The sequence below is a fragment of the Lampetra fluviatilis genome, chromosome 24 (assembly GCF_964198595.1).
Source record: "Lampetra fluviatilis chromosome 24, kcLamFluv1.1, whole genome shotgun sequence".
NCBI lineage: Eukaryota > Metazoa > Chordata > Hyperoartia > Petromyzontiformes > Petromyzontidae > Lampetra > Lampetra fluviatilis.
In genome coordinates this window covers 1,208,630-1,233,970 of record NC_136298.1, presented here as the reverse complement: position 1 = coordinate 1,233,970, position 25,341 = coordinate 1,208,630, and the positions used below count along the sequence as shown (strand labels likewise).

At 50.8% G+C, this 25,341-nt stretch overlaps 1 protein-coding gene across 1 annotated transcript in view; it reads left to right on the top strand.

Annotated features, from left to right (window-relative positions):
• Positions 1-25,341, top strand: part of LOC144941067 (SWI/SNF-related matrix-associated actin-dependent regulator of chromatin subfamily A member 4-like) — a 59,523-nt gene that overhangs the window by 16,617 nt on the left and 17,565 nt on the right. The window contains exons 8-29 of the mRNA XM_078867500.1: positions 762-888; positions 1,632-1,805; positions 3,198-3,371; positions 4,289-4,459; positions 5,435-5,482; positions 6,445-6,575; positions 7,058-7,115; positions 8,342-8,466; positions 9,270-9,423; positions 10,007-10,170; positions 11,552-11,618; positions 12,620-12,730; positions 13,736-13,804; positions 14,634-14,807; positions 15,861-15,974; positions 16,183-16,290; positions 16,920-17,006; positions 17,531-17,577; positions 18,321-18,487; positions 19,810-19,973; positions 20,858-21,085; positions 23,462-23,539. Coding sequence (XP_078723626.1) covers positions 762-888; positions 1,632-1,805; positions 3,198-3,371; positions 4,289-4,459; positions 5,435-5,482; positions 6,445-6,575; positions 7,058-7,115; positions 8,342-8,466; positions 9,270-9,423; positions 10,007-10,170; positions 11,552-11,618; positions 12,620-12,730; positions 13,736-13,804; positions 14,634-14,807; positions 15,861-15,974; positions 16,183-16,290; positions 16,920-17,006; positions 17,531-17,577; positions 18,321-18,487; positions 19,810-19,973; positions 20,858-21,085; positions 23,462-23,539 — 2,740 coding nt within the window. The remainder of the gene's footprint in view (positions 1-761; positions 889-1,631; positions 1,806-3,197; positions 3,372-4,288; positions 4,460-5,434; positions 5,483-6,444; positions 6,576-7,057; positions 7,116-8,341; positions 8,467-9,269; positions 9,424-10,006; positions 10,171-11,551; positions 11,619-12,619; positions 12,731-13,735; positions 13,805-14,633; positions 14,808-15,860; positions 15,975-16,182; positions 16,291-16,919; positions 17,007-17,530; positions 17,578-18,320; positions 18,488-19,809; positions 19,974-20,857; positions 21,086-23,461; positions 23,540-25,341) is intronic.

Genomic DNA, 25,341 nt, shown 5'->3' with positions numbered 1-25,341 from the left:
GGGTCCATTGGCCACTGAGAGGCTCATCTGCCTTCACGATTCAACAGATGACCCAGGGACCCACAGACCAATTTCATAAGGAGAACTGTAGACTTTGTTTATAAACAGGCAAGATTTGTTTGTGGATTTTCCATATTGTGCAGTCAACTTTTGCTTATGTATATAGATGTGTTAGTGTGTTGTGGGGAGCGGTAGTGTGTGTTGTGGGGAGCGCGCTGACCTACGAACCCGTTAACCCGAGTTTGATTCCCGCTCATGGCCAATACCAGGGCCTCCCCGAGGTCGACTCAGCCTCAAATGAGTATATGGTGCGATGCATAAACATCGCCACGAGACAGACAAAGGCGGCCGGGCGTGGTGCTGGCTACCCACTCTCTTGTGTGTCGTGCTGGCCTTCATAGGTGCTCGCTAACAGCACTTACCCTTACACTCTGCGAAAGGTTATATGGGGGATCTTTGTATTTGTGTGGGCAGTAGTTATAGAGTGGAAAGCGAACTGTGCTACGAACTCAGCGACCCAAGTTAAATTCCCACTCGTGACAAACATTCATGCCAAATATCTGAACTGGTTTTGAGCCTCCCTATGCATACAGCGTGTGGGGTGTAAACATTAGCACTGGGAAGACAAAGGCGGCCGGGTGTGATGCCGGCCACACCATTCTCCTTTCATCCTGCGCTGTGCTTCATGGGTGCCACTCTCCAACAGCACTTGCCCCATCGGTTTGTTAAGGCTATACGGGGCACTATTTTTCTTGTTGTAGGCTGCAGGCTCGGATTACACATCGCATTCAGGAGCTTGAGGGACTCACGGCCGCGCTGCCCTTTGACCTTCGTACCAAGGCCACCGTGGAACTCAAGGCCCTTCGTCTGTTAAACTTCCAGCGCCAGGTAAGTGGTGCGCGGGTCCCACTGTGGTCACGGAGAGTAGATGCAACCTGGACATCTGCGTCCTCACGGCACCACCGCGCCAGACCTGTGGCCTCTGGGCTCACTGCTGAAGCAGTGAACTGAGACTTGATTGTTGGTTTATTCAACCAAAGTTCTCTTGTCTAAAAAAACTTTTGAAAATCGATTACTTTTTGTGTATAACTTGCTAGCAGTAGCACTTCCGATTAGCACCGTAAGCTACGTACAGTGATAAAAGAAGTTCTATATGCATACGATAAGGTAAGCTTCTCATAAATTAAGTTGCAAGTTGATTTTGTTGAACTGGGTGAGAACTCAAAAGACCAGGATGACTCTCAATTGTAAGTGTGACCTGGGTCACCAACACGACAAAAGCAATAACATAGAAACAAAGCGTAGCAATGAAGCAAAGAGAAATCAGTGCAGAGGCAACGAAATTCCAATCAGAGCAAAAACAACCAACATAGCAATCGGAGCAAAGACACCGAAATTTATATAAAATACGTTTCCCTTAACAAAAGTACGTTTCTCTTAACAATTTTTAAAACCATTCTCGATGGTCAAATTAAACATCAACGCGGATTTCGGGCGAATATCGCAGCCGCCGCGCAGAGCGCAGTGCCGGCACGTTGACGTTGACGTCGCGCCCCACACACGAGTCGCTTACCTCGCGCGAGCGCGCCACTTGCTCGCTCACTCGCGTGTGCGCGTCTATGTGTGTGCAGCTCCGGCAGGAGGTGGTCGCGTGCATGCGACGCGACTCCACCCTGGATACGGCCCTCAACGCCAAGGCGTACAAGCGAAGCAAGCGGCAGTCCCTGCGTGAAGCGCGCATCACCGAGAAGCTGGAGAAGCAACAGAAGATCGAGCAGGAGAAGAAGCGACGGCAGAAGCATCAGGTGCCCGTGAACGCTACATGTGGCCCTCTCCTCCCGGCGGGTCGGCATCGGTGCTGGAGGCTGGTCCGTTGTCTTGGCGTCAGAGTTAAACTAAAGTTATTTTTAACTTTTATATTTTATCAGGCCCACTGGGTGGCGACCTGGCCACAAATGATAGCTCAACGCAGAACATGTGGAAATTTATATCGGCCAGAGGAAAATCCACGCGACCACGAGGAGAATAAATTTTGATTTAAAGCTTTCGTGACTGCAGGGATCCATCTTCTTGGTTCTTTCGGTAAAGTCACGTAGAAGGGAAGTATTATTTTATTACTTCCCTTCTACGTGACTTTACCGAAAGAACCAAGAACACGAGGAGAATGTGAAAACTCCAAATATACAGGCATCGTCAGGGTCGGGATCGAAACCACGACCTGCATACCAGGCGAGGTAGATAACATCTCGTCACCGCAGCGCCCAAGCTAAGTTGAAAAAGCCAAAGCGAATCTCAAATGAGCATTGAGGCACTGGGGCTCATTTCTCGTTTACAGCCCTGCAAATCCAGTGGTGGAAATTCCTCATTCCTAAAGCGGGGGTGAGTATATCCATAGCACATAGAAGGATAATGGGCTGAAGTCGATGCCTTTGTGTGTGTGTGTTTGTCTTTGTGTGTGTCTTGTTTTGTGTGTGTGTGTCTTTGTTTTGTGTGTCTTTGTTTTATGTGTGTGTGTGGGGTGCGGAGTTCGATCCCCGCTCATGGCCACCAACACCAGTGATGATTATCTGAACCGGTCATGGACCTCTCCTAGGTCGACTCTGCCCCAAATGAGTACCTGGTGCGGTGTGTAACCATCACCACTGGGCAGACAAAGGCCGCTGTGCATGGTGTTGGCCACCCACCCTCTCGTGTGCCATAGGTGTTCGCTAACAGCACTTGGTCCAACAGTATGTTCAGGCTATACGGGGGATCTTTGTCTTTTTTGCATGTGTGTGTGGTAAATTTGTTTATTTCTGGGTTAGTGGCTGATAATTGTTTGGTCATACCTTCTTCGGTAAGGCTTCTGCCGAGCAACCATTAGAGATGCTGCTGTAAGTGATTTGACAAATCGCTTGCTTTGTGTGAGTTGGTGAATTACAGAACCACTCTATCAACCCACACCCCATTCCTCTCCCCCCACACCCCACCATACATACCCACACCCCACTCCACACCCCACCCACACCATACTCACGCTGATTTTGAGGCTGAAATTTTGCATTGCTCGGGGTCTGCGCGGCACGTTTCCAGACTGGCGTCATCATCACCTCCGATTAGCACGGTTGGCTATGGACAGTGCGAAAGATGTTCAACATACGTACGCGTACACCTGAGCTGAATTGTATCTGATGTCGCTCGGTGCTCCCCGTGTGTAGGAGTACCTGACCAGCATCTTGCAGCATGCCAAGGACTTCAAGGAATACCACCGCTCCATGGCGGCCAAAGTGCAGAAGCTGACCAAGGCGGTGTCCACGTACCACGCCAACACGGAGCGTGAGCAGAAGAAGGAGAACGAGCGCATCGAGAAGGAGCGCATGCGGCGTCTCATGGTGGGTCGCGTCGCCGGGGGCCACCCCTTGCCCGTTGCCCGCTTGGTCAAGTGTAACCAACGTAGGACCTACGGAGCTTGGGCAATTTGTCAGCGTCGGTTCTGGCTGCCTTCTCCCGGCTTTGTCTTTGGTTTTCCGCACACCTCCGTGCAAATAACTGCATGCATTACACATTAATTTGATCGGTTTTTGTGAGGTCACGATACCTATTTCAGCAAGCCTGGTCAAGTGACGCCGTTACCTGGTTGTTGTCCTGACGATGTTTGCCGTAGTTTTGAGTGAAACGTTCCTCCTAATTGCTGCTAAATTTGGTTATGAGAATTGTTCTTCAACTCGGCGGGTGAGTGAACTGAAACGATAATAACTGGAATGTCGTTAAACGCTTATACACCATGTGATCGTTTTTTTGCTGCATTGCGTTGGGTGGTGGAGGGTTCTTAACACAGATCATGACGTTGTGGCCCAATGACAAAAAACGATTACGAATCAAACTCTGTAGCGTTTTGAGATGAAATTTGCATTCATGATTTTACGTAACATTTTTATTAAAAATCTATTTGCATTCAGTGGCCAGATAGAATAAGCAATGCAGAGGTCCTGCAGAGAACACGGTGCAGGTGAGTGCTATAGCTACGATTCGGCGTAAACGATTGCGCTGGGTGGGCCGTGTGTGCAGCGTTGGCTGTGGGGCCCATTGCCGAGACCGGGATTGGAGTGGTTTCCACAAGTCTGGCGACCAAGGGGAAGAGAAGATCTAAGAGCAGACGGTTAGGAGACTGTCGGTGCATATTTTGCAGGGTCGCTGCATGTCGACCGTGCAGCAGCGGGGAGGGTAAAAAGGCATTTTGATTGAAGCTTTGTGGTGGTGGCGATGCCATCCTGATCTTGCGTGTGCTTGCGTCGGCCTTCGGACGCAGGCCGAGGATGAGGAGGGCTACCGGAAGTTAATCGACCAGAAGAAGGACAAGCGCCTTGCGTACCTGCTGCAGCAGACGGACGAGTACATCGGTAACCTCACGGACCTGGTGTGCGAGCACAAAGCCACGCAGGCTGCCAAGGACCGCGAGAAGAAGAAGAAAAAGAAGAAGGTGAGTGAGGCTTTTGAACGCCGAGGCCCTTGTGCGGAAATATTGTGATTGTGAGCAGTTCGGACCCCCCGTGTGTCTGGGAAATGGCTTGCTCGAGTCTGTATAAAGTTGAGAATCAGAATCGGAACTTTTATTTATCCTGGAGAAATCCGATGAGCTGTGAAGGTCCTTTTCACAAATGTCAAGGAAGGGAGTTGGTCATAAATTTGCAACAACATCCATACAACACACACAATAGGAGTGCAAAGCATAGGAAAGGTAAGCAAGTCACTAAAAGTTAAATATGTAAAATAGATAAAGTATACGTGTTCAAGTTACGTAAGTTCACCAAATCATAAGCTTCGGCAAGGCAGCAACACAGTCCCTCAATAGAATTGCACATTCAAATGTTACTCTCGATACTACATGGGTATCAATCCCACAGAGTCTGCTGAGATATTGGTGGTTTGTTGCGCAGTAGTCAAATTGAAACTATCAGAGGTGAAATTTTAGCCAAATTATTTTCAGAACTCATATTTGAGTGTCATGGTTTTTTTGTGAAGTTGGTAACTGGAGCTGCCGTGGTTTAATCGGGATCCAGGTTGCCAGTTCGATTCAATATCACGGCGCGGCAGTTTAAACACCGGTGCAAGTTTAATAAATCCCCAACACCACCGCCTCTGCCAACCCAGCAGTATGAATGGGTACAACCCATGGTTAGTCGATCAGCAAGTCCTCTGTGGTGGGGTAGAGTGTGGGCACTCCCACATCTTCCAGCCCCTTCTGGTCAATTTTGGAAGAGTAGACCAATTACCCCTCTGGAGTTTGCTGTAGTGGAGGCCCCTTCTGGAAGGAAGTGGCGTGAGCAAGCAATTGCAAGGCTGCACCTTTACCTCTTGACCTTTACCACCAGTGACCAGGTTGAGACTACCATGGTGGCTGTCGGCATAGGGAGGCTGATGCATTGTAATGTTGGGTGCGATCTGTGTTTAACAGAAGGCGGCAGAGAAGGCGGAGGGAGGAGCGGTGGGCCCCGATGGAGAGGTGAGCCATTCACCCCAAGAGCCAAGTAGCAGCATCTGATGCTCATTCAGATGATGCGCATCTGATGCTCATCTGATGCTCATCTGATGCTCATCTGTTGCTCATCTGATGCTCATCTGATGCTCATCTGATGCTCATCTGATGCTCATCTGATGCTCATCTGATGCTCATCTGATGCTCAGATGATGCTCAGATGATGCTCATCTGATGCTCATCTGATGCTCATCTGATGCTCATTTGATGCTCATTCAGATGATGCTCATCTGATGCTCATTCAGATGATGCTCATCTGATGCTCATTCAGATGATGCTCATTTCGACCTCACAGCAACGTCACCGTCCCTAGAGAGTATAAACCCGATCAGGCGCCCTCGCTAAGACACAGAGCCGCTGCTTCAACACGGAGCGATCTCCCACACACGCACAGACACACAGACACGACACTACGCCGCCAGTCTCGAACGATTGAAGCCTCTGATTAAAACTCGCACAGCACGAGCAGCTGTTGCGGAACGAGTCCGTTTTACTTGGCGCGGCGGTGGGCACCACTGTTTTTATTGATTTATATGTAGGTTCGCTCAGTGCGATACTCATTGTAGAAATTTGCACTGCTTAAATTATAGGTGTAAAATATTTGCATATGTTTCATTATGTATTTGCTATGGGTAAGTGTGTGTACATGTTTGAGCATTTATTGCGTGCGTGAGTGTGTATGTGTATATGTGAGTGATTATATACGTGTGTGTGTGTAAATTCTACTATGTGTTTGCTATGCATGAGTCAATCAACCTCCTGGTGGACACCCTTGCAAACGTGAAGTTTCCATCTCAAGGAATATCCAGGTTAAAATGTTGATGGATAAAAAAAAAAAAGATATTTTCGATATTCTGGCAAGCGTACAAGACGATGATGACCTTGTGCTGCTGCTGCTGCTGTCGCTGCGTTTTGTGGCTGCGTCACAGCCGCTGGATGAGAGCAGCCAGATGAGCGAGCTGCCGGTGCGCGTGATCCACGTGGAATCGGGGCGGATCCTGTCGGGAGAGGATGCCCCCCGGGCCAATCAGCTGGACGCCTGGCTCGAGATGAACCCAGGGTAACTTTTGTTGGCAGGGCCCAGGACACACACACGACTTGCACGGAGAGATCTCGGCATCCGAATCAAGAGCCATGTCCTCTTGCTACTAAGGTCATTGAGGCATTGGTGCTTATCTCCAGTTGACAGTCCTGCAGAGCCAGTTGTGTCCAAAGCCTCCATCTTTAACTCCGAACTGACACTACTTCTATACAAAACTCACATTTGGCTGTAGTTGGAATGCTACTCTTAACACATGTTGATTCTAAATGTGCAGGGAAAAACCGGAGGACCCGGAGAAAAATCCACAAGACCACCGGGAGGACATGAAACCCCAAATATATAGGTATCAAGGTCGGGAACGAACTAACGACCTCCTGTACACCAGACGAGGTAGTTCCATCTCGTAGCCACCGTGGCGTCCCAAACAAAAAACAACCCAAACAATCTCCCATTGCCATGCGGAATCGCGACGTGCTTCCGTGTGTCGACTCGTGTTGCAGATACGAGGTGGCACTGCGTTCTGACAGCGAGGAGAGCGGCTCGGAAGACGAGGAAGAGGTACGTGCGCAAATCACACAGCCAGATAATTGCGTCAGGAGTTGCGGAGTGGTGCATCGTTTTTGATGGTGCCTTCTTCGTGTTTGTGAATCGGGCATTGAGTCTCTCGATGATCTTGTGGTCTCTTTCGGGTGACCCCAGTCGCCGCACTCTGCCGTAAAGTTTTCCATTTCTATTTGCGCATCGAGTGTCCGCATCTGCTGTCATGGTGTGGAGGGTTGATGATCACAGTCACACGAGTTAACTGCGCTGGTGACAGTCACCCAGCAACAGTGGACGAGAGAGGTTTTCGCTGACTGAATTTAAAATGTATTTTTCCCACTTTATTTGGTGTGTGGCGTGATGTGGATTCACAGTTGTTGCTGAAGTCACCCTCCTGGTCCCCCAAGACCATAAAAGTCAAACATCGAATTAGAAGTGGGAATGTAACACCACGGTGGTGAAAAAGAGCTTCACAGCTCATCGGATTACTCCAGGATAAATACATATTTTGATACCAGCGAGTGCCAGCTGTGATACACACTGATTGTGTCTCTGGACCAACCGTTTGCTGTAGACCCAGGCGGCTTGCGTAGCAGCAGGCACGCTGCAGCGGCACGCACGTCAACATCAGCAGCAGCAACAGTTTTTTAGACTGTAGCAGCAGTCGGGTTTGTGAAGCCTGATCTGGCATCAGATTCACCTGATCTGGCATCAGATTCACCTGAACTGGCATCAAATTCACCTGAACTGGCATCAGATTCACCTGATCTGGTCACATGGATTTTTTCTCCGAGTCCTCCGGTTTTTGCCCTCCATATTTAGAAACATACATTTAAACTATTTGGCTGTTATACATTTTCAAAATGATAATCCACGTAGTTGAGCTATCATTTGTAGCCAGGTCGCTCCTGAAAAAGAGCTATAAAGCTAAGTGGGCCTTACCTGGTAAAATAAAAACTAGTTTAGTTTATCTGCATCAGTCTTCCTCAGGCCTACTGGTTCTTGGTGGGGTGGTCGACAGAGGCTGGGTGGAAGGAGGGCGACTTTAAGTAACAAATGTAACGTTCTTAGCCGCCCCTCCTGGACATCTGTGAAAGAGCTTTATAGCTCACCGGATTCCTCCAGTATAAATAAATATTCTGATTTTGTTTGGATCAAGCTGTCATGGCTGAATGAAGTAGAAATAAACCATTTGGGGAGGAGAGGTATCACGACCTTCTCAATCGAACCTTCGCCCTGCTCAGGATGATGAGGAGGAGGACGACAAAGAGGACGAGCTGCCCCACCAGCCGCCGTCTTCCGTCGAGGAACGCAAGAAGATCACGGACCCCGACGAGGTTTCGGAGCACGTGGCCAAGGACATTATTTTGTGAGAATCCCCGCGCTGCTCCCACTTTGGGATTTCCCTCCCGTCTTCTCTTTTCTCCACGAGCTCTTCTTCCTCTGGAGGTCACCTACTTACGCAGAACAGTAGTGCACACACAAACAACCTCTAGCCATTATGGCATGCAGCCATTCACCAACACACCACCTACTGCACGCTGTAGCGGCCTATTCCCACCACATGCGACATATCACGGTACTCCCACAGCACATTAACACGACGCGACTCCTTCACGCACGTGCTCACTCCCAACCGTGGCAACAGCAGCAGCAGGATCACTTGCAGCAGGCGCACGCCACACCGCACAGACGGGCGAGTGTAGACGCGGTTTGCAACAGGGGTTGCGGCTGAGCAGAGGTGCCCTCTTCTCCCCCTCCGCCTCCCTGCCCAACACTTGTCACCCCCCACGCTACGGACTCCCCACTCCTGATCAGGCCTACCGCTCTTATCCCAACTCGGCCCTTGGCCGCCAGTAGCACAAACAAAGTAAACTCTGTTCCTGACAACTCCAATTTTAACCCCCTCCACCGCCAACGATTTATCCATAAATTGAGAGCATAGGAGCATCTGGCTGACGAAGAGAGGAGCTACCTGCCTGAATAGGCCGAGACAGCGGTGTTGAATGAGGTCCTCTGTTTTGGGGGATGAGGTCCTTCCTCTGTATTCCAGCAGATTTGTAAAAAAAAAAACCAACACAATGTGGACGTGTGTATACCGCGATATTTTCTGGTATGCCCGTGCATCGGGATTTAAATGTTTCGCGTTGTCGTCTGTCCGTCCACCGCTAGGAGCGCCAAGCAGGACGTGGATGATGAGTACAAGATCAAGGAAGGCATGGACCTGATCGGCTCCTCCTCCTACTACGCCATGGCTCACGCCATCACCGAGTCCGTGCATCGCCAGTCGTCGCTCATGATCAACGGCTCCCTCAAGATGTACCAGGTGAGTGAGCCCTGTCCCGCGTGCAACCGCCTGCCGCACACTCATGGGGTGTCGGATGCAGGGGCCTGGTGTGTATGTGCATCTACACACATGCACGCGCGCGTGCGTCACACGTGTGATGCGTGTTCACTCGGCGCATTGTGGGGCGGCAGGTTGGCAGAGCAAGAAGGTGCCTGGATTCGATTTCCAACTCGGGCGTCTTTCTGTGTGGAGTTTGTATGTTCTCTCACCTGTTGTGCATGGATTTCCTCTGGGTTTTCTGGTTTCCTCCTATAGCGAAAAACATTGTCATTGGTTTTGATTAAACATTCCAATGTAGCAGCAGGACCCTTCTGTAAAAGAGTCTTTGGACTCAGTGTGGCTTTCCTGGATAAATAACTAAACATACGATGACGTGAATCTGGTGTGCTGTGCAATGTGAGATTTGTTATTTCTGTATAGCGCCACCACGTGTCCAAACACCGTAACGTTTTGCAACGCGCCCAGAGTCCACGCGGCAAATTGCAGCAGAACGAACTATTTTGCGAGCCCCGTGCTCTTACACTGGAACGCTGAGTCTGTGCCGTGTGATGCCGATTGACAGGTGCAAGGCCTCGAGTGGATGGTGTCCCTCTACAACAATAACCTCAACGGCATTCTGGCGGACGAGATGGGGCTCGGCAAGACCATCCAGACCATCGGGCTCATCACCTACCTCATGGAGAACAAGCGTCTCAACGGGCCCTACCTCATCATCGTGCCGCTCTCGTCAGTCGCCTCCTCATCCGCACTGCTGTTAGGAAGCCGCCAGAGCTAGGCACTTTTAAATCTGGATTGGAAAACTCATTTCTTCAAAACTGCTTTTTGTGTTTCGTTTGATGTCCTTCCCGCACACCTCCGATTAGCACGATTGTCTACGTACTGTGCAAAATAATTTCGACATACATACGTTCTATCGCTACTACATCCATGTTAAGGGACTTGGTTCTTCCAGACTGTTTTGTCTCATCCACACTGTTCAGCCATCACCACACTGTAGGTCACAACAACACACCCCCGATTAGCACGGTCAGCACCTCCGATTAGCACGGTTGGCTCCGTTTAGGTGCGAAAAAAGTTCAACATACATTCATACCATCATTCACTCACCCGCCTGCTCGCCGAACCACGCACCCACCAAACCACCCACTCACCTACCGAACCACACGTTCACTTGCTGTTATCTGTTACAACTCTGATAGTGTTGCTGGCCGCTTGATGTGTTGGGCCTTTGGGGACTTGCGCCCAACAGCTGTTGAAGAGACAGTAATTTTGCTTAAGATTGTAATGACGATGCCTGATTGGTGAATGTCCTTGATTATGAGGGAGCTGCATTCATGTAACGGTCAGCACAGTGGACTTGCCAATCCAGTGGTCGCCGGTTCGATACGATCTCCTGGCGAAGCGGTTGAAACAGCGGTGCAAGTTTCTCAAATCCCCACTGCCACTGCCTCTCTCTACCCAGCAGTAGGATGAATGGGTACAGCCACAGTTGCGTGTGATGAGGGTAAAGTGTAAGTCCTCCCACATCTTCCAACGCGTCTCATCAGTGTGGGAGAATTGGCCCAATGTCACTCTGGAGTGAAGGCCCTGAGTTAAACGAGCGTCAACCTCGCGTCATGGTCACTCGGTACCGGGCCGGTGGTAGCTGCGCTGCTGCACGTGGGTTCCTGTAATCCAGCACTGGAGGCAGCAGCTGCGAGGGTTGCTGGATCGCCGCACAGATGTTGCGAAAACTCTCTTCCCGTTGGTGTTGAGGTGTAGTACCCCAACTTGCCTGGAGAAGGCAGTACAGCAAAAAGGTGGACTCCACCTGTTTCTCCTGTATGGAATACAGCGTTTCCCCCTCGCACGCGTGGGTGTTCTACAGGTGATGCGCTTTTCTCCCACGTGTAATCACTCCCTCATTGAGCGATAGCATCTTGATATTTAGAGGCCCGCAGAGCTCGAACATTTGTTGGTATAGGCCTTGTCCGCGGTTCATCCTTGCACCTCTGAGTTATCCTCTTATCGAGAGCGAGCAGCGGTGGCGCAACATTAAGAGGTGACATGGTAATACGCCACGCGAGCCTTGAACCTCCCGGTGACCCTGGATCTTTTCCACCCACAGGACCTTGTCCAACTGGGTGATTGAGTTTGACAAATGGGCGCCCTCCGTGGTGAAGATCTCCTACAAGGTAAATGCATGGGGGGCTGCGTTTGTGAATCTGTCTGTGTGGAGCTGCAAGTGCCTGGCTAGAGTGGTGGGCTCCGCACTGGACTACTGACTGCACCGATTGTTGTCACCTTCTTACCCCATGCCCCTACTGGACATCTGTGAAAAAAAGCTTTATAGCTCATCGGGTTTCCTCCAGTTTTAAATAAATATTCTGATTCTGGATGTCGGCCAGCGAAACGTGTCCACTACATCACGGCGCTGTCATGTGACGTGTGTGACGTTTGCTCAGTGGTCGCGTTGATATTTGGGACCTGTCAGAATCCTTGGCTATCTCCTTTTGGTGTACTTTTGCAATTTTTACTTAAGTACGTTATTTAGGAACATTAAGTAATTAATTAATTACTTTTTCCTGACTTGCTTACCTTTCCTATGCTCTGCACTCCCATCGTGTTTTTGTATTGTTGTTATAACTTTCCGACCTTTCCCCTTCTGGACATCTGTGAAAAAGAGCATTATAGCTCATCGGATTTTTCCAGAATAAAATAAAGATCCTGATTCTGTATGTGCATAATGGGTGCGTGTGTGTGTAGCGGTAATGTAGCGTTTAGTACACTGCGCTACGAACCTGGCGACCCGGGTTCGATTCCCCCTCGCAGCCATCACCAGTGACAATTATCTGAAGCAGTCCTGGGCCTCTTCTAGGTCGACTCGGCCTCAAATAAGTACTGGTGCAGTATGTAAATATCGCCATTGGGGAGACAAAGATGGCCGGGCATGGTGCTGGCCACCCCCCCACTCCCTCGTGTGCCGTGCTGGTCTTAATAGGTGCTCGCTTAACAGAACTTGCCTCAACAGTCTAGTAAAGCCTACATATTTTATTTGTGTGTGTGCGTCATGTGTGCGTGTGTGCATTTACGTGCGTAATGGGCCTGTGTGTGTGCGCAATGTGTGTGCGTGTGTGCCTGCAAGTGCGTAATGGGCGTGCGTGTGTGTGTGTGTGTGACCTGCGGCGTTTGCCAGGGCTCCCCGGCTGCTCGACGTGCTTTCATGGTGCAGCTGCGTAGCGGGAAGTTCAATGTTCTTCTCACGACCTACGAGTACATCATCAAGGACAAACACGTGCTGGCCAAGGTACCCTCGCTCCGGCCAGACTCTTCCACCCTGGCTGACAGTCTTGCTCGCGATTCTAACGATGATCGTGATTTGATTTTACTAGAGCCACGCCCCGCCTTCACGCCCAGGCAGCTTGCATCACGTATTGTCTCAACACGTTTCAACGGGCACTCCCCCGTGGCTGTCCCTCTTGTGGCACCAGGTGATTTAGCACCCGTCCTGCGAGCGGGCATGAGGCTCCCAGGAGGTGGGTGACGATTACAATGTTGTCTCGCCTAGGGGACCCCACCCCCGCCCAAGTGGCAGCTGTCTCTGTGGGGCACAAGGTGATCAGACATCGACCTGTGAGCGGGCTTAATCCCAGTTGAGTCATTAGTTTAGTTTTCGAATGTAGCAAATCTGGATCGTGACACCCGCCACACAATGGCCTACTCTTTTCAAGTGACGTCCCGGGATCTTTAACGTCCACTGTGAGCAAAGTGGACGTCGCCAGGCATTTTATGGTGACGACACACCGCAGTACTAACCAGGATGGACTGCTGGATTCCAACCGGGAACCTCTGTAACAAGCTGAAAATGCACTACCAATGGGCTATGTCACTGCCTGTTGCGGAATCTTCATGAAATTTGCTCAATTGAAAGTTACGCTGCGCCCTATGGGTCACAATGCACTCTACAGTTTGCAATGTGCCCTGCGATTCGCAACGCGCCTTTCGGTTCACAAGGCGCCCTACAGTTTGCAAGGCACTCTAGGGTTTGTAATGAGCCATATGCTTTGGTAAGTCTCCGTAATCACAACCCGGGCTTTCCTTGGGTTTTCTGCTTGGTGAGTGCATAATGACGTCGCGGGTCGTACGGATTCGCTTGAATCACGTGCTAACGTGGACCGGGATGCACACGCGGTGGTGTCTGGCGTCGATTTGCGATCTGCAATAGCGTCCCGAGTTTCTCCGTTAAGCTCTTTGCGTGTGCAGGGAAGCTCAGCGCAAAGTTAACCGCCTGGGGGACTCTGTCTGTGTGCAGATACGATGGAAATACATGATCGTGGATGAAGGACATCGCATGAAAAACCACCACTGCAAGCTCACCCAGGTGAGTCCTCGAGTTGATTTTATTTCAACCAAGGTGATAAATCAAAGTAGACTAAAGGACGAGACTCATTTGCAAGAGTGACCTGGGTCACCAAAATTAAAAGAGTAGCAAAGTGCTACAATGATGCAGAGAGTTAATCGAAGCATAACAAATAAGCGTGGTACAGAAGGAATTCAATGCAGCGCGTGAATGTTACGTGAATGGCGAGGTAAATTATAATTTGCCCCAAACGAAAATAGGGCTTAAGCTGAAAAACCAGGCTCCAGTCTACATTTCGACTGCCATTACACTCACTCAGACTTAACCATTGCTACAGTCTACATTATAGACTGCCAGTACACTCACCCAGCTTAATAACCATTGCTACATGTCTACATTATAGACTGCCAGTACACTCACCAAACTAAATAACCAGGCTACAGTCTATATTATAGACTGCCAGTACACTCACTCAGACTTAGAACCAGGCTACAATCTACATTTGTGTTTTTTTCATTTTTATTTAATTTGTATTCACTTTATTTTTATTTTTCTATCTACGTGACTTTACCGAAAGAACCAAACAATATGTCATATATGTGTGCGTGCGTATCGAAGTTACGAAGCCTTTCAATAGCATCTGTGGAGGGCCTGGTGGATTTTGGTGATATTGTCCTGAGAATCAGCAGTGCGGGCCGTGCCGGATTATGTGACCCGTGGTCCGCAGCGGGGTTACATTGCCGACTCTTCTTCACCTTCCTTCGACGAAGGATGGGTGACCGCACCTCCTGTTACGCCTTTCCGCAAGCGGCTCGGGGCTGAACCACTGTTGCCCGGGCGCCTCCCCTAGGTGCTCAACTCGCACTACATTGCGCCGCGCCGCCTGCTGCTCACCGGCACGCCGCTGCAGAACAAGCTGCCCGAGCTGTGGGCCTTGCTCAACTTCCTGCTGCCCACCATCTTCAAGAGTTGCAGCACCTTCGAGCAGTGGTTCAACGCGCCCTTCGCCATGACCGGAGAGAAGGTACGCCCCTCACGGGATTGGTCGCCGCCGGAAGGGGGGATGGAGCGCGAGCCCCTCGGGCCACCGCGGCACCATCTCCTTCCGAGGGCATGAGCGGAATTCGCTGGTGCCCAGCCATTGCCGCCCTTCACAACGTAGACCGCGGGTTTACTACCCCGCTGCTCAACTCCGATCCACTGCAAAGAGGAAGCGTTCGTCAGGAGAACGGGCCCTGTGGACGTGCCGTGCGTGCCTGAAATCTAGCGCTTTAGAGGCAGCGGCGAGGGTTGGTGGATCGCACGCGGATATTGCGCATCGAGAAGGAGCCATACCATGGCGCACCAGCAGAAGGCGATACAGCCCGAATGTGGGACCTCAGTTGTTCCGACTGTGTGGGATAGAGTGTTGTCCGCCTTCACACACGTGGGATTTCTCCAGGTGCTTGGGGTCCCTCCACATGTATGCAATCATTAATTTGTCAATAACAGCTTAACATATATATAGAACCGCAGAGCTTTGGAAATTGTTTGTAGTGTTGGCTCACCTCCTCGCTGCTGCCTCCCCGCAGGAATGTAAAATGATCTCCAGGAACATAAAATGACACTCAGGAAATGCAATTAGCGCAATGTCCATTTATTTGTTATATCTCAGTGCAGTCTCAATTTTATTCAGCACCGTTCGCACAATTACTCACAGCGCTTGACATTAAATAATCCAAACCTGAACAAACCGTTAACAAATAAAACTGAATAACCCTAACAAGAACAAAACAATGTTAAAGGCACAGGACCTACACAGATGGGTGGTTCGCAAGTGAAGACAAAAACTTTTAAGATGGGGACCTAAAAGACTCAAGTGACTGAGAGTTCTCAACGCTCTGGGGACGAGGAGGATTAGGCTGCGCCTGGCTGCTGCTGAAGGCTCTGTCGCCCGCTCATCCCCGATTTGGCCTAGGCACGCACAGGCGTGCCTTGACCAAAGCTGCGTGATTGAGCCTCACGCACAGCTGCTTCACTGAGCTCGGCCGTGCGTGCGTGCGTGTGTGTGTGGGTGGGTGCGTGCGTGCATGTTCAGGTCGACCTGAACGAGGAGGAGACCATCCTCATCATCCGCCGATTGCACAAGGTGCTCCGCCCCTTCCTGCTGCGCCGCCTTAAGAAGGAGGTGGAGGCGCAGCTGCCTGAGAAGGTAACCGAGATGGCGTCGACCCCATGGGAGCGCCCCGATGGCTCGTGGTTCTTGATGTAGAAAGGCCGGCCGGGTGTGGTGCCGGCCACACCTTCCCCATTCGTGTGCTGTGTAGGCCTTTGTAGGTTGCTCGCTAACAGCACTTGCCTGAGCAATCTGTTAAAGGCTATATGGGGGATCTTTGTATCTTTGTGTGCACGTGTGACAGGTCGAGTACGTGATCAAGTGCGACATGTCAGCGCTGCAGAAGGTGCTCTACCGGCACATGCAGGCCAAGGGGGTGCTGCTCACTGACGGCTCCGAGAAGGACAAGAAGGTGCTGCTGCTGTTCTACTCGCACACATTGTAGATGTAGTAGAATGTGTGTACACGTGTCAGTACGTGTTTGCTGTGTGTGTGTGCGGATGAGTGAGTGTACGGCCTTTATAGGTGCTCGCAAGCAGCACTTGCCTCAACAGTCTGTTACGGCTATTTTGGGGATTTATGTCTTGTATTCATGTTATTGTGTATTGGCTATGTGTTTCAATCGACTTGTTGATTCATAACTGATTTTTTTGTCAGATCACCTGTATAAATTGCATGTCGTACACCCTCCTCCACCCGACATGACCATTTCAATAACGCTGTCACGCGATGACCAAACCTGCCGGTTGGTGACTGCCCCAGCAGCCCCAGCGGTGGCGTTGCTGGAGAGCGATTTCGCACGCGGTGCACACCGGGGTGCGGACGTGGCGCTCTGACCGACGACCGGCATCGTGAAGCAGTCGCCACGATTGTCAAAGTGTCCTCCAGTCTTAGGCCTTCAATAGGTGTAATGAACGTGCACCCATAGGATTGCCTTTGTCCGGTAAATGAAGGTTTACGACACGTATGAATCGTAACGTTGGTCGCGAAACCCCACGTGTTAAATATTTGCGTTGGTGTTACGTGTGGACGTGTGTGCAGGGAAAGGGAGGCACCAAGACACTCATGAACACCATCATGCAGCTGCGCAAGATCTGCAACCACGTGTACATATTCCAGCACATCGAGGTGATGTGTGCGTGCGTGTGTGAAACGTTTAATGGCTTCACTGAAGTCGGCTCAAATGATTCAGAGGTGGAAATTCATGCCACGCTGTGTGATTTACATGATCATTCATGAACAGTGCATGTGATTGCACAATTGCTCGTTAGAGCCTAAATAGTTAAAAGTAAATTTGAATTGAGCATTGAACCTAGCGATGTCCAACATCTGCTTACAGCCACCCTGCACATTCCAATAGCTGCTTATCTGAAAAACAACCAATGATTTCCCGACAAAATGGTATTCATTTTATCTACCCCGGAGGGAGGGATGATGTCTAGAGTCAACCCCCACCCTCCCCCCCCCTTCCCGAACCAGGATTTTAAACTCACAACCGTCAGCTGAGCAGCCGCCTGGCAGTAAAGCGGCGGAGGCTTTGTGCTGCTTGACGCATCTCGGCTGTTATTAAAAGCTTCCCCCCCCCACATGCTGCAATGGGAGAATGCTGTGTGCGTTACGGACTATCACAACGGCGCTCGTTGTTGTTGCAGGAGTCATTTTCCGAGCACCTCGGCTTCAGTGGAGGCATCATCCAAGGGTGAGGCTGAGCGTGACGCCGGCCTCGCGCACCATTCACTCGTCGTGTCCCTGGGCTGTCATTGGTCTCGTTTGGAGCTCGCGCTCGGGTCGCGGTGGTGGTGGACGTACATTTGTGGGGAACGGTGGCGCAGCGGTTCGCGCGCTGCCCTACAAACCAAACAGCCTGTGGTTCAATTCCAGCTCACGGCCAACACCAGTGACTTATCTGGACTATTATCTGGACCAGTCGACTTGGTCTCAAATGAGTACCTGGTGCGGTGTGTAAACTTCGCCACTCGGGGAGACAAAGGCGGCCGGGCGTGGTGCTGGTCAACCCACACCCTCGTGTGCTATCCCCAAACCTTCATTAGTCCTTGCTAACAGCACTTGCCCCAACAGTGTTAAGGTTATACGGAGGATCTACATCTTTGGACGTATAATTTTTATTTCATTTGCACACAAAGACTCTGAAATCCCACGGCCGGATTTCTTATATAACTTATTTGCCCAGGACAGTCACGCTAGGGGTGTGTCGGGCTGCGTCACAATGCTCGAACCGGCGTGCTCTCGCCACTGCACTTGTGAGAGCGGACGCTGCGCTTGTGAGAGGACTCTGCGCTTGTGAGAGCGGACGCTGCGCTTGTGAGAGCGGACGCTGCGCTTGTGAGAGCGGACGCTGCGCTTGTGAGAGCGGATGCTGCGCTTGTGAGAGGACGCTACACTTGTGAGAGCGGACGCTGCACTTGTGCTCGGTTCCCACAGAGCCGAACTCTACCGCGCGTCGGGCAAGTTCGAGGTGCTGGACCGCATCCTGCCCAAGCTGCGAGCCACCAACCACCGCGTGCTGCTCTTCTGCCAGATGACGGCGCTCATGACCATCATGGAGGACTACTTCGCCTTCCGCAGCTTCCGCTACCTCCGGCTGGATGGTACGCTCGCCGGCGTTGCTGATTGCTGCGCCGCTCTCCCCTCTTCTGCTCCTCTTCTCACAGTGTTGCTTTGTTCGTTTTTTGTTATTTATGTTTATTTTCCGTCGCGTCGTCATGCGTCGAGTGCAGAGCTGCCCCATGCTGTGTGTGGAGCAGAGGTTGCGTGAAGAGGTACCGCTATGATATCTGCTTCTGTGGGCCGTTCTGCAAGTGATAACTATGCTTTGTATTTGATTCTGAATTAGTTTTATTTTCGGTTAGATCATCTAGGTATAATGTCAGTTTTTAACTATAACCCTTTACAACCTGACATAGCGAATCAAATTAAGTTGTCACATCATGGACAAATATGACAATTGGTTTGGAATCTCAGCAAAACTGGAGGAATGTAGAATATTTTGGCAATTCTTATTTTACATGAAGTTTCACTGGAGACTCCAACAGCATCATCAACAAAAGCTCGGCTATCGCGAGGACAAATCTGAGAAGGACAAGATTGGCCGTGAAAGCCCTACATATAAAATAAAAAAATACTTGTTTTACTTTCACGTTTTCTTAGCGCCATTCATTCAAATCACATCTCTCTCAACACTCGGCTGGAGAAATGTGTAATGTGCTGTAGTTTTCTCCAGAGGCGCTGGGGGACACAGCAGACGAATCGGGGAAGGCCACCAGAACTGGCACCACCAAAAGCCGCCCTCCTTTTGTTGTCCTATGTTGGGATGTTTGGCCAACTCCACGAATGAGTGTGTGAGGAAACCGACGCGTGCGAGGGCGAGCTGGGGGGGGGCTGGAGGTCACGCTCGATCCCCGTACAGAACGGGCCATTCGGGGCACTCCCCCCCCCGCCGGCACCGCCTTTGACTTTGCTTTGTTCTACGCTGGACTTGGCCCAGTTCTTAAAAAAACATTTTTTGCCATCGCCCTGGGAAGCGTTGCCGAGCAACTCGATCCAGGTTGAGTGGTCTCTATGCCCGGACGTCATTCGTTGGGTCGGGCGGTAGCCGTGTTCGGGACGCCCGCGACCGATCGCGTCCACGGGGACACCACGAAGCCTCTGCAGTGTTTTGCGTCGAGGTGTCGCCGGCAGGAGGTGGCGGTTAGTGGGAGGGGGATGCTGGGCTACATCATCCCATCGTTCCACCCGAATGGATCGCCAAGGAAGGGGGTGCAAGTAAACTAAGGGCGACTTGAAACTAAATAACGTTTCATCAATTGATGATTGATCCTGATCGCCCCCAATTGACCCAGCAGGTCGTTGGTTCTCAGACCTTCTGTCCATGTAGGTGGCTACTGAATCGCGTTGTGGCGTTACCGTGCAGGAACTACAAAAGCGGAGGAGCGGGGAGACCTCCTCAAGAAGTTCAACGAGCCCGACTCGCCCTACTTCATCTTCCTGCTGAGCACCCGCGCCGGAGGCCTCGGACTCAACCTCCAGGCCGCCGACACCGTTGTCATCTTTGACTCGGACTGGAACCCCCACCAGGTTACCCCTCCTCATACTGTCGCAAACCACAACCCAGTGGCGAGTCTGCGCTTTTCACGGTTTCGCGTAAACCGCTTCTGATTTACACGCCGCGGAGATGTAGCGGAATGTGGAGCGCGCACCGACTGTAAACGGAAGTTGGCGGGCCGAGACACGAGGCTAGGGGGTAAGCGCGTCTGCCGCTCGTTGTGTAGTTTCACGGTTCAAACTCAGCAGGGCACCCTGGTTAATTGTATGCATGTTGAACTTCTTTCGTAGCGTACGTAGCCAACCGTGCTAATCGGAGGTGTGGGAAAGGACAACAAACTAAACACAAAATGAATACTGCTGTACACCGTATTAATACTACACGCCATCTGCTTTGCTCGAAGTGGATCCTGCGACGTCATTTGAAGCGGAGCAGGAGGCCGTTTTGTGCGCTGGCATTCCAGTCCAAATTTGTCAAGTTTGAAAAATCACCAATAATTAACTTTTTTTGGATCGTGCCGTCTAAGTATCACTCTCCACCACCCGACAGCCAATCAATTCACATTGTAATGTGGGCAAGTGTGCCAATTGATTTGGTTTATATATCGAGGACCCAGAGGTTGGACAGTTATTGGTTGCGCTGGCTAAACCCGCGTGGCTGCTGGCCTTCCAGCTTGTTTGTGTGATTCCTCCTCCTGCGCCTCTGAGTCATTCTCTGTCTTTGAGAGTGAAGCAGAGCTTGTGCCCGTGTCGTGTTATTATCTGAAAATTTTTTTCATAAAATGGGGGGGGGGGGGGAGACTTTTATAACAACACAAAAACCGCGTGAGAGTGCCAACCGCTCCAGGAAACTCACGCACATCACGACCCCTTCCCTGCCCTTCCTCTCTGCTCGCCCCCTCGACTGTACTCCCCAGGACCTGCAGGCGCAGGACCGCGCCCACCGCATCGGGCAGCAGAACGAGGTGCGCGTGCTGCGGCTCTGCACCGTCAACAGCGTAGAGGAGAAGATCCTGGCGGCCGCCAAGTACAAGCTCAACGTGGACCAGAAGGTCATCCAGGCCGGGATGTTCGACCAGAAGTCGTCGAGCCATGAGCGGCGAATCTTCCTGCAGGCCATCCTGGAGCACGAGGAGCAGGATGAGGTGCGCCTGCCCCCCCGGCAGCAGATTTCTATTCATCATTTTTACACCACCCTGTTGCCTACCACCGAGGTCGTTAACCGGATAGTGTTAAACTTCCGCCGTGGAAATATAACATTTGCAAGGGTGTCCGTTGCTTGGCGTTCATTAGCATGCACATAGCAAACATGTAATTACACCTATGCAAACACCCACACTCATGATATACACTCACCCACCAAAGGCAAAGATCCCCCACATAGATTGTAGCAGACTGTTCGGGCAAGTGCTGTTAGCGAGCACCTACGAAGGCCAGTAGAGCACACGAGGGGATGGGTGACCAGTCTCACTCCTAGGCCTCGGCAAGGTAAGGTAAAAGGTAAAAAGCAACGAGCCTACCTTTACCCTACCCTTTACCCTTAACCCATACAAATTTCCCGATTACAGGGTAATTACTGGAGTACTACACATGAAAAGGTTTATAACGGTAAATGCTAGCTAGAGGGCTTTATAACATATGTTGAGGAGTTCCCAGGACGCACTCTGATACGAAGGTAAGTTGAGAGGCTTCCGCCAAGGGTTTATTACAAACTTAACAATACACAAGGGTAGACAACGCCCAGGGGTTAGGGGTCCTACATCGAGTCCTGGTCCCTGCCCGGCTAGCTCCGGTCTCTCTCGTGTCGGATCGGGGACTCTGCCGACTCCACCGACCGGAGAGAGAGCACTTCTATCGGCTACCACTTGCTTCTCCCCAGACTTTCCGCTCGATCCCTCTCTACCCCTGGCTCCCTCTCTACCCTTCCTACTCTACCCGTTCCCACAGTGACCCCGCTTTTGTCACGGGGTCTCCCTTAAGTACTCTAGGAGACGTGACGTCATCGAGCCGCCCAGCACGCATGACGTCACGTTCCGTGATGTCATCGCACTGGACGGCACACACGACGTCACGTCCCCATATTACCCCTCTACACATATGTAATAAAGGACTCTTTCACTGGGTCTGTCTCCGTTGTCCTTTTTTGTGGTTCGTACAACTTTGCCCGCACGGCGGCCCCACTGCTGCCGTCGCTCCCGCAGACTTGCTGCTGGCTCCCGATGCAGCCCCGCTGCTGGCTTTCCACTCAGCCTCTCCGCCCCCGACCTGCAGCCCCACGGCTGCTCTCTATGCAGCCCCACTGCTGCTCTCCGTCTCCCCCGTGCCCGGACACCGCTAGCCAACGGTGCCGAGTCCCGACCTGTGGCGATCACGCCACTTTCCACCTCCTGCCCTGCGTGGCCTCCTCCTGTCTTTATTCTCACACTCTCCCCCCGCCCTTCCCGTTCCTGCCCTTAAAAGCTCTCCTCTCTCCCACGTGACCCAACTCCTCCCCCCTGTTACGTCATATCCGCGAGGCCGTTTACGCTCGCATTACACATATAGAATACTCTCGATTCCAATTTTACACGCTTTCTTTGAACTCATTCTGTCTGTGGTTGTTGTCGTTGTTGTATCCTCAAATCTAGTAACTCAATTTTAACCCACTTCCCAATGTGGTATCGACTGCAAACTTGGTATACATATGTCATACTGATGACAACACTATATTCTATCATAAAAAATCTACGTTTTTAAACATTCTTTTTTATATGTTTTGTGTCTGTTTGGGTCTAATTGTCCACGGTCAACTGACGTTGGCTGTAATTGGCCACGGTCCCTTACGTTATGGAAAGTTTCGGGGCCACTTCTTGGAGTCGTGGAGTTCTGCCATTACTAGTACATTTAATAAAAGCGTGTTTTTTTTTTATTATTACTTATTAAATGGAAGCCACGGACTGCGCTATTGAGTTTTTAGCGGTAAACAAGGTACCGTATTTACCGGGTAATACTTCGCGCTACCTTTACCCTACCGGGTAATTCTTCCGAGCTACCTTTACCCTACCCTTTACCTTACCCCTTGGCATGTCGACACCTTTACTCTTTTACCTGGTAAAAAGGGTAAATTACCTTACCTTGCCGAGGCCTATTCACGTCCGTTTGCCTTTGTACACTACTGCTCCCCAAACGTACACTCACTCGCCCACACAAATGCACTCGCACGTGCACACACACATAGAAAACACGTCACGTACAGTGAGTATCGCACCCAGTAAAACACATCGCTCCCCCGACTGCAAAACTACTGTGGGCTGGGTCTGTGAAACAGCGATACCTCTCTGCGCTTGGGAACGTAAGCGTGAATGCCCGCGACTTTATTCGTTTGCCGATGCTCGTATAATCCACAAGGTGGCGGCAGCAGCAGGAGCGGAGTTGTGAGGCTATGAAGCTGTGTGGGCTGGAGCCGCCGGGTCACGAGGTGTGGCGGTGGTTCCGCTTCACTTCGTCCCTCTCTTCCCTCCCTCTCGTTGTTGCATCCGCAGGATGAGGACGAGGTGCCCGACGATGAGACGGTGAACCAGATGATCGCCCGCAACGAGGATGAGTTCGATCTTTTCATGGTACGGAAACCATATTGTAACTTGTGTGGTGATCTCAAAGGGCGTTTATATTCGATTCATCGTTGATTATTTGCTGAGGCCACTGCGTAATTCCCTGGCCAAATCCGTGTTGTTAAGAACCCTTAACCACAGGACGCAAGCCAAACAAATATGCTTGTATTATGCATTGTGTTTAAGAATGCTCCAATTATTATTTCCTGTAACATCGACACGAGCCCTGCATGTCACGTTTATATGCGTTCACTCTTCCCCCTGGCCATTGGGCTAATGGAGACCCCATAGCAATTGCCCCTGACCATCGTGCTCACACGGTCCACCCACCACAGCTGTTTACGCTTCATCATAGCCACATCACACAACCATAGCCACATCACTCCATAGCAGCCACGTCATTCAATCATGGCCACGTCACTCAGAGCCACGTCACTCAATCAGAGCCACGTCACTCAACCAGAGCCACGTCACTCAACCAGAGCCACGTCACTCAATCAGAGCCACGTCACTCAACCAGAGCCACGTCACTCAATCAGAGCCACGTCACTCAATCAGAGCCACGTCACTCAATCAGAGCCACGTCACTCAATCAGAGCCACGTCACTCAATCATGGCCACGTCACTCAATCATGGCCACGTCACTCAATCATGGCCACGTCACTCAATCAGGGCCACGTCACTCAATCATGGCCACGTCACTCAATCATGGCCACGTTACTCAATCATGGCCACGTCATTCAATCAGAGCCACGTCACTCAATCAGAGCCACGGCCATGTCACTCAATCAGAGCCACGTCACTCAATCAGGGCCACGTCACTCAATCAGAGCCACGTCACTCGGCTACCCCATGTTCTCTCCATTACTTCTGCGTAGCTTCTCCTGTATTGCCACGGAATTCCCGGCATCCATCTCGCACATCTGTGCTCAAATGCCAGCAACTTCTTTTTAAGCGGTTTAAATTAGGGCCCAGCTGTCCGATCCACACAGCTGTACAGATGGCACTCCTGGCCTCAAATACCCTTCTGCACCCACCACACTGCAGGATACAACAACTCACTCACTCACCACACTGCAGGTCACTACAACCCTCCCACCACACTGCAGGATACAACACTTCTCTTTTTGCTTCTTCCCCTCGTATTGCTCCACTTGGAAATTCTCTCCCGTCATCATCCTCTCTTTTCCCCAAGCTCTTATAATGATAGTAAAGTATACAATAAATAAGTATTAAAATATATCAATAGGTTTTACCCTTTCTGGCAATAAAACACGTGTGCAGATGTTAAAACACCAAAGGTCTCATTGTAGCTGCTCATCCCGAGCCATAATGCCCTGATAGTGCATTGTCTTTGTGCTGTTCGCCTTTTGGCGGTCTCTGGTCTAAAACTTTGAAATATCGGCTCAAAAGAAAGCTGTCTCTGGTGTGGACCAATCAGTTTCAAAGACAATGTCTCTATTATCAGAGCATGTTTTTTGTTTGCATGTTCACCACCAGTACGTGTGGTTAATGCAGAACAGGATTCCTTGAATAAGGATTCTGGTTGGTGTTCTAACATCTTGACACCTGTTTTATTGCCAGAAAGGGTAAAACCTATTGTTACATATAATAAGTATTAGCCTTGCTTGATTCGCGAAATGCGTCAACTCGATTTCAACTGTTACACATGCCGTCTGTCCCTGGCCACTGACATATTTGGGCCTCCGGGCCTGTCCTCGGCAAGTGTGTTTAGAAGGGGACTTTGATGTGTACGGTGATTGCGCCACCTCTGGTGGGCTGCCTCCCCCGCCCACTGCATGTCCACCTCT